Below are 8,601 nucleotides of genomic sequence, written 5' to 3'. Positions count from 1 at the left end.
TTTACGTAATCGGTCTGCGCGCCCCGCGGGTGTCCGGCGATCCACGGGTAGAGCGGGCCGCTGTGGGGGCTCTGGGAATGAGTGGTTGAGGGACATGATGGGGGAGGCGGCCATGGCCGCAGGGCCTTGCCCGCTGCGCGAGGACAGCTTCACACGCTTCTCGTCGCAGAGCAATGTGTATGGGCTGGCAGGCGGCGCGGGCGGGCGCGGGGAGCTGCTGGCCGCCACCCTTAAAGGCAAGGTGCTAGGCTTCCGCTACCAAGACCTCCGACAGAAAATCCGGCCCGTGGCCAAGGAGCTGCAGTTCAATTACATTCCCGGTGCGTGGCGCCGTCGGGCTGGGGGCTCGGAAAGTAGTGTTGAGAAGGTTTCTGAGGCTCTCTCTTGAGCCAGGTCACCATGATGGGCGAATGGGATCAGGGTGATGGTGATTGAAGGGGGTCAAAGCTGGTGATCTGGAGGCACTGGGGTCAGAAGACAGGGATAATAGGGGCCTGAAGTAGTTCGGGTTCAGGATGACTCAGAAACCAGGATTACTCCTACCCTGGTGATGGTGAGCAGGACCCATTGGGACCCAACAGTCATAATTTGTGGTGGTCAGAGATGACTGAGCCGTAGAGGTCAGGGGTCACCGTGGTTGGAAATATTGGGGTCACGAGCCTGCCCGAAATGTGAACTTTGAACTCTCCTCTCCCAGTGGATGCAGAGATTGTCTCCATTGACACCTTCAACAAGTCACCCCCAAAGCGGGGCCTGGTTGTGGGGATCACGTTCATTAAGGTACCTGGAGCCCATCCATCTATCCGTTTTCTCCTCCTTACTGAGTCTTCCCCAAATCCCTCTTGCTGCCTCTGCCTTCCCCTGAGGCCAGTCTCCTCTCCCAGGATTCTGGGGACAAGGGCAGCCCTTTCCTTAACATTTACTGTGACTACGAGCCTGGCTCTGAGTACAACCTCGACTCCATTGCCCGTAAGTGTGGCCCTGAGGGAAGGAGGGATGGGGAAAGGGTGGGGGATGCAGTCCCATCCCCGGTACCTAACTGCCTCCGCTCCCCCTGCAGAGAGCTGCCTGAACCTGGAGCTCCAGTTCACGCCTTTCCAGCTATGCCATGCAGAGTAAGTAAATCACAGGCTTGATACATTAGGGAGTGTATGTGCGTGTGTGTGTGTGTGTGCACACGTGTTGAGAGAGCAGAGGCTGTAGCATACTGAAGACCACAAATCCACCTATAAACAATCAGACTCGTTTTGTTTTTTAGAGCATCATGCATTTAAGGTAGCCGTGGACCATACTCAGCTGATGGGCTACCATTTTGCAATCCCTGAACTAGATGGTGTTAGTCACTCAGTCATGTCTGACTCTTTGCGACCCCATGGACTGTAGCCCACCGGGCTCCTCTGTCCATGGAATTCTCCAGACAAGAATACTGGAGTAGGTAGCCATTCTCTTCTCCAGGGGACCTTCCTGACAGGGATCGCACCTGCATCTCCTGCATTGCAAGCAGATTCTTTACTGTCTGAGCCACCAGGGAAGCCCCTGAACTAGATAATTTGAGAGTTAATTGAGTGCCTCATTTCCAGACACGTAGAACTCTCAAGTTTTGATATTCTAGATTAAGGCATTCCAAGATCCAGAAATGCTTTTTTTTTTTTTTTTCTTGAGTTATTAGCTCTGAGATTCCAAGATCTGAAAGATGTACAGTTGATGGTTCTGAGATTCTGTAATATTAAGGTCCTAACATTATCATATCTCAAGGAGACAGAATACAGACCATGTAGAGTACTGATGTTCTAGGATCCCAAAATATAAGAATTCCATTCTGGAACACCAGTGTTCTAGCATGGGAGTTGCCAAACATTTTCTATTTAGTCTGTCTCACAGCTACTCAGGTTGGCCACTGTAACAAGGAGGCAGCCATGGACACTGTATAAATGAGTGTGTGTGGCTGTGTTCCAATAAAACTTTATTTACAAAAACAAGGGAGAGACTCCCCTGGTGGTCCCTTGGTTAAGACTGCACTCCTACAGCAGGGGGCATGGGTTCGATCCCTGGTCAGGGAGCTAAGACCGTGCGAGCCATGTGGCATGGCCAAACAAAACAGTGAGTTAGATTTAGCCTGCAGGTCATAATTTGCCAACCTCAGGTCTATCAGATGAAAGTTTGAGAAACTGAAGTTTCTAACCCATAATATTCTGGGTTCTATGATCTGGATAGTCTACCAATTCTGAGTCGGAATATCATGATGGCAATTTCCAAAAGTTCTAGTGTCTTGAAGGAGACAGAAAACAGAATTTCTAGAACGCTGGGGTTCTAGGGTAAAGAGATGCTAGTGTTCTGAGGTTCTGCAGCCCATTCTCAGAGCTCCATGTTCATTCCTGAACCCACATCCAGAATGAAGATTCTAGCAGGTGAGGGCTCTAGAAACAGAAGGTTCTAACGTGCTGAGTTTCTGAGATTGGAAAGCTCTACAATCCTGTGATTCTTCAGGGGTCAGTTTCTACAGTTCTGCATCTTCGCTGTGGATCCAGTGTCTGAAGCCTAGAATGACAGGGTTCTCGCAAGCAAGAGTTTTTTCAAGAGGAGGGTTTTAAAACTGACGAACTCTACCACACTCAAGGTCCACCATACTGGGGTTCTAGAGTTTTTTGCTTTCAGGGTCCAGGTCGGGGATCAACTGGAGACCGTGTTTCTCCTGAGTGGGAATGACCCAGCCATTCATCTGTACAAGGAGGTGAGGTGGAGGAGGCGTGGTAGGCAGCCCTGCTGAAGCCACCGTGGGCTGGGGTCGGGGGGGGGGGGGGGGGGCTGTGTGTGAGACCAGCCACTGACTCCAAGCGGGTGGCGGGTCTCTGTTCCCCCAGAACGAGGGACTGCATCAGTTTGAAGAACAGCCTGTGGAAAACCTCTTCCCAGAACTCACAAACCTGACCAGTAGGTAGGCGAGCCCTCGACAGGCCAGCAGGGACCGGGGCAGGCGGGCTCCGAGAAATCCGGGTGGTGGGAATTGAGCCCTAGGGTAATCAAGCCCAGCGGAGGCCCAAGGCTCTTCTGGGGGGAGGGGGAGGGTGGATGCTTGTAGGGAGGCGGAGGTGGAGGGTGGGGGCTGGGACCTGGTGACGACCCGAGGGCCCCTCTGTCCACCTGTCCACCCCCAGCGTCCTGTGGCTTGACGTGCACAATCTGCCCGGCACATCCCGGCGACTCTCAGCTCTGGGCTGTCAGAGCGGTTACGTCCGCGTCGCCCACGTGGACCAGCAGAGTCGAGGTGATAACGGAGCGGGGCTCGGACAAGTTTGGGGGCGGGGCCTTGGGGGCGGGCCCGGGGCCTTGGGGGCGGGCCCGGCGCTCAGGACTGGGGGCGGGCTTGGGCGGGGCCCGGGGCGCTCAGGGCTGGGCGTGGGGCCCGGGGCGGGGGCGGGCACTCAGTGCTGAGGGCGGGGCCCTGAGTCCTCGCTCTCCACACAGAGGTCCTGCAGACGTGGACCATCCTTCAGGACGGCCCCATTTCCCGAGTGATCGTGTTCAGCCTTTCGGCCCCCGAGGGTGAGCTCCGGGCTTGGGCTCGGCTCCCCCCACCCACGTTTGTACCCCTCTCCCTAAACGTCCGGCTCCCACCGTTCCTTCCTCCTTTCCTCCTGGGTGCCCCACTCCGGCCCAGGAGTTACTGTGCCCCCTCCCTCCCCCCACGCTCCTGAATTTCACTCCCAGCTACTTGGCCCGGTGGTGGTCTAACCTTTAACCTGACCTTTTACTCTGGAGTTGAACTTCCACCTTCCCCTTGGTGTCTCTAACCTTTACCCCTCACTGTGTCACTTCCCCTGACCCCCGTCTCGGGCCTCAGGACTTGCATTCTTTGTTTTGCTGCCATTAAGACCCAAATTCTTCTCATGGACTCAGCACTGTCCCCGGACTCGCGGTCTCTCCTTTCCCCCCACGTGTTGATCTGTTCCTCTTATTCTGGTCTGTCCTTCTCTCGTGTTTTTCTTTTTCTTTCTTTATTTGGCTCTGTTGGGTCTTAGTTGTGGTATGCAGGATCTTTCCTTGCTACGCACAAACTCTCTAGTTGCGGCGCTCAGACTTGGTTGTTCTGTGGCGTGTGGGATCTCAGTTCCCCAACTTGCGTCTCCTGCACTGCAAGGCGCATTCCTAACCACAGGGCCACCAGAGAAGGCCTTGGTGTTTCTCTTGGTCTGACCTCTGTGGTCTGTCTTCCATCCCTCCTCCTGTGGTTTACCCCTGATACCCCTACAGTGATCTGAGGACTTTCACATTCTCATCTAACCATGTTCTCATCTAACCTGGTCTAACCTTGAATTTTGTCTTGACTTTGTGCTTCATGGCATATGGGATCTTAGTTCCCCAACCAGGGATCAAACCTGCATCCGCTGCACTGGAAGCACAGTCTTAATTCCTGGGCCACCAGGGAAGTCCCCTAACCTTGGGCTTTTTAAACTGTTATCCAACACCTGTTCCTCCTCCTGACTTCTGACCTCCATCCTCTTCTCGTGGTCTAACCTCTAACCCTCCACCTGTAACCAACCCATCGTCAAGCCTTTCTACCAGGAGTCTAACCTGTGTTCCTCTCAGGTATGGAGGGGTGGGGAGGAGGGATCTGGGACCTGTCCCCTCACACGTCCCCCACCTCTGTCCCTTCTCCAGAGACGGCGGGCAGGCCACCGCGGGAGGAATACAGCGTGCTGGTGGCCAGCATGTTGGAGCCGGCAGTGGTATACCGGTGAGGGGCACATGCGGGCGGCCGGGCCCCATGCCTTTGCACCACGGCCTAACCTGTTCATTCTCCCCAGAAAGGAAAGCTTTGGGTGTGGCGGTTCAGGGCTGGGTGGGTAAAGGTGTCCATGTCCCAGGGAGAGAAGCACCGAGTGTTTAAATCTAGTAGGAGATGTGCTGAGACCTCGGGGTGGGAACTGAGATGTCCAGCCCCCTGGGATGGGTGTGTGCTCGGTTATTCAGTCCGACTCTTTGTGATCCCCAGGGACTGTAGCCTGCCAGACTCCTCTGTCCATGGGATTTTGCAGGCAACAGTATTGGAATGGGTTGCCATGCCCTCTTTCAGGGGATCTTCCCACCCCAGGGGTCGAACCTGCATTGGCAGGTGGGTTCTTTTACCTCTGCCGCCACCTGGAAAGCTCCCTGGGGTACAGAACATGTTGCAGGTACTTAACCACCGGCTCTGTGTGGGAGAAAGCCCTGGTTTGTAGTGTCTGCCCACTTCAGTGCTCTCACCACGGTGGGATTTCGAGTCACTGACACAATGCCAACACGCTCTCAGAGTTTCTGAAAATGTCCCAGTCAGCTCCTGTGAGCCAGTGCAAGCCAGCTGTGCACACCTGGTGGGCCGTGAAGGTGTCCAGTATTGGGTCCGAGCTCTCAGGCTCCAGAGGACTATGCGGGTGTCCAGACTGGAGGCGACAGGGTCACCAGAAGGAATGGTGTGGGTTTCCACATGGGAGTGAGATGATCCCACCTTCAGGGGACCATGTGAGTGTCTGGATTGGAGATGCCTTGAGCACCTCTAGGTGGATAGGAGGATGGCCAGCTTGGAGACGAGGGTGTCCAGGCTCCAGCAGGAACAGAGCCTCCAGACCTGACACGTGAGGATCTGGTGCTCAGGGTGGCGGGCACTGCACTTGAACCCAGTCCTCCTGCTGTGTTCTGACCCCCAGCGACCTGCTGAGCCGGGGGCTCGAAGACCAGCTTCTCCTGCCGGGCAGCGACCAGTTTGACAGCATCCTCTGTGGCCTGGTCACCGACATCGATCTGGATGGGCGGCCGGAAGTACTGGTGGCCACCTACGGACAGGTGGGGCCCAAGGGGTGGGACTGTCACGGCCCATGCCCTGTGCCGCTTGCCTTCCCTTGTGGGACCCCAACCCCCCCGTGTGACCCCGACCCCTCCATGTGACCTTGAGCCCTATGTGACCCTGATCCCCTGTGTGACCCCATCCCCCCATGTGACCCTGATCCCCCTGTGTGACCTTGACCCCCATGTGACCTTGACCCCCATGTGACCCCATCCCCCTGTGTGACCCTGATCCCCTCGTGACCCCGACGCCCACTGTGTGACCCTGACCACCCTATGTGACCTCAACCCCGTGTGACTCCGATCCCCCCATGTGACTCCAGTCCCCCTGTGTGACCCTGGTTCCCCCCCACCGTGACCCCGATGCCCACAGTGTGACCCTGACCCCCGACCCCTGCAGGAGCTGCTCTGTTACAAGTACTGTGGCCCCGGGCATGGGCTCCCCGGGGACCAGCGTGGCTTCCGCTTGCTGTGGCGGCGGGGTTTCTCCAGCCCCCTGCTGGCCATGGCACATGTGGACCTGACCGGGGACGGCCTGCGCGAGCTGGCCGTGGTCTCCCTGAAGGGCGTGCACATCCTGCAGGTAGCCCGGGGCCCTGAGGTGGAACTTCTCACCCGCCTTAGTGAGGGCGTGTCCTCAGGGGAGAGGGAGCTCTGGGGCCTGAGGCCACCTTTGGGCAAGGGGGGCAGTCTTGGCTGCAGGCCTCCTCCTGGGTGTAGAGGGCGGGGTGTGACTCCTTTTGGTCCAGGAGAAGGGGGCTGGGGCCTCATAGCGAGGGGCGAAGGGGGCTTGGCTGCGGCATCCATCACCCCCGTCCCCCTGGCCTTCCTCAGCCCCCCGCACTTCTGTCCTTCTGCTCCCCGCTCTGTCTGACTCTGTCCCTTCCCCAGCCTGGATCCATCCCATGAGCTATTTGCACCCTCCCACTGCCCCCTGACCTCGGCCCTCCCCCTGCAGCCACCCCCTCTTCCTCATGTGTGATCCGCTTCACTGTGCTCGGGATCTCACTTCCAGCCTGTCTCCAGCTTTCTGCCATAGTCTAACCTCAAGCCCTTCCACTCTGGTCTAACCTCTGAACTTTCCACTGTGGTCATGCCCTTGACCTGCTGTCAAATGGCCAGCCTTCTCCTGTACTTTGACCTCTCACCCTCCCACATCAGCTTCACTGCCCTTATGGTTTAACATCCAACCCATTCCCATGGTCCAAGGTCCAGCCTACAACCATCCCTTTCTATTTAACCTCCAACTAACGTAGATGACATTTCCCCAATGGCTCAGCAGGTAAAGAATCCGTCTACAGCTCAGGAGACAGGTTTGATCCCTGGACTGGGAAGATCCCCTGGAGGAGGAAGTGGCTACCCACTCCAGTATTTTTGCCTAAAAAAGCCCATGGACAGAGTAGCCTAGCAGGCTACAGTCCATGGGGTCGCAAAGAGTTGGACACAACTGAGCTACTAAGCACAGTGTAATATAACCTCTGACCTTCTCCCTGTGGCCTGACACCCACCCTTCAGCTACAAGGTGTCTCTGTCTCCTTATCTGCTGTTTGCCTTCCCCCTCCCTCTGGCCTGACTCCAGGCTCCTTCCCCACGTGGTCTCACCTGAGCGCTTGTCTGCTGGAGTCTAACCTTACTGCCTCCTCTGAAGGTTTTGCTGGGCCCTCTTCCTTCAGCCTTGCCATCAGGGGAATGGTCCAGATTAGACCACATGGAGATAGAGGCCGGGCCCCAGGGGAAAGGTGTGAGGTTGAACCACAGTGCATGGAATGAAGGATGAGGAGGGATCTGAGGCTGGGCCAGAGTGGAAGGGGCTTCCCCTCTGCCTCGCTCGCACACACTAGCCTCTTGCCGTGTTCTGTTTCAAGCCGTTGCGCAGTGACCTCCCCACTCTGTCCCTGTCTCAGGATCTAACCTCAGACCCTCCAACCCGGGTCTAGCTCCGTCCCTCTCTTGTCCACTGTGGTCTGCTCCTTCTTGGTCCTGTGGGCCTAACCTTTTATGCCAGGGTCTCACCTTTGTCCTCATCTGCCATGGTCTAACCTCAGCCTCTGTTCAGTGGTCAGCCCTTGGTCCCATGTAACTCGAGCTCCCCTTCATTTTGATTCTTCCCCTTCCCCTCCGCCCCAAGTTCTAACCTCAGACCCACACATCTGGGGCTGGGCTTTGTTCCTCCTGCTGGAAGTTCACAGAAGGCCATGCGCCTGAGTCTGACCTTCACCACATCACGGAGACCCATTCCCACCCCCTACATGGTGGTCCTCTCTCCAACCTCCGGTCATGGCTAAGCTTCCAGCTTTGAGGGGGGCGGTGTAACCCGTACCCCTCCAGCTCCATCCCACCTCTTCCCGCCTCCTTCCTCCTCCTCTCGTTCCCCACAGCACAGCCTGATCCAGGCCTCGGAGCTGGTCCTGACCCGGCTTCGGCGTCAAGTGGAGCAGAGGAGACGTCAGCCACAGAAGATGGGGGACAGGGTGGGTTCCGGGCCTGCCGAGACCCTGGCTTCCTGAGGACCCACTCGCTGCCCACCCCAGGTCTGCAGTAGTGCCTTGGGGCGCTCACCTTCATGGGGGGTGGAAACATCCTGAAGGAGGGGCTGGTCCCCCCAGACCCACCCCCAAGGTGATGAAGCCGTGGGTCCTGCTCTGACCCTGTCCCCGCGTGCCCTGTGACCTGCACTCCCCTCTCTGTGCCTCTGTGTTCCCATCTGAAAATGGGATGATCTCACCCTCCATGAGAATTGGTCAGTGACGATGATTTCTATATCCAGAGGAACCAAACTCA

General features: G+C 56.9%; 1 protein-coding gene across 2 annotated transcripts; it reads left to right on the top strand.

Annotated features, from left to right (window-relative positions):
* KPTN (kaptin, actin binding protein) lies at window positions 1–8,601 on the top strand. Of its 2 annotated transcripts, XM_006067443.3 has the most exons (12): window positions 3–320; window positions 698–780; window positions 885–969; window positions 1,061–1,115; window positions 2,656–2,731; window positions 2,862–2,935; window positions 3,156–3,265; window positions 3,466–3,543; window positions 4,660–4,735; window positions 5,685–5,820; window positions 6,221–6,403; window positions 8,199–8,601. In XM_006067443.3, the coding sequence occupies exons 1-12, from the start codon at window positions 95–97 to the stop codon at window positions 8,325–8,327; spliced, it is 1,311 nt and encodes a 436-aa protein (XP_006067505.1). In that variant the 5' UTR covers window positions 3–94; the 3' UTR covers window positions 8,328–8,601. The 2 variants fall into 2 exon arrangements, with proteins under 2 accessions (XP_025125184.1, XP_006067505.1); XM_025269399.2 differs by lacking the exon at window positions 6,221–6,403 and having other exon boundaries at window positions 1–320.

This window comes from Bubalus bubalis, chromosome 18 (genome assembly GCF_019923935.1).
Source record: "Bubalus bubalis isolate 160015118507 breed Murrah chromosome 18, NDDB_SH_1, whole genome shotgun sequence".
Classification (NCBI taxonomy): domain Eukaryota; kingdom Metazoa; phylum Chordata; class Mammalia; order Artiodactyla; family Bovidae; genus Bubalus; species Bubalus bubalis.
This window is presented reverse-complemented; position numbering and strand designations above follow the sequence as displayed.

Excerpts from the sequence above, each read along its gene's own strand:
- KPTN (XM_006067443.3), top strand. The coding sequence starts at position 95 with ATGATGGGGGAGGCGGCCATGGCCGCAGGGCCTTGCCCGCTGCGCGAG. Across the intron at positions 1,116-2,655 it reads TTCCAGCTATGCCATGCAGA|GGTCCAGGTCGGGGATCAAC; the intron begins GTAAGTAAATCA and ends TTTTGCTTTCAG. Across the intron at positions 2,732-2,861 it reads CCATTCATCTGTACAAGGAG|AACGAGGGACTGCATCAGTT; the intron begins GTGAGGTGGAGG and ends CTGTTCCCCCAG.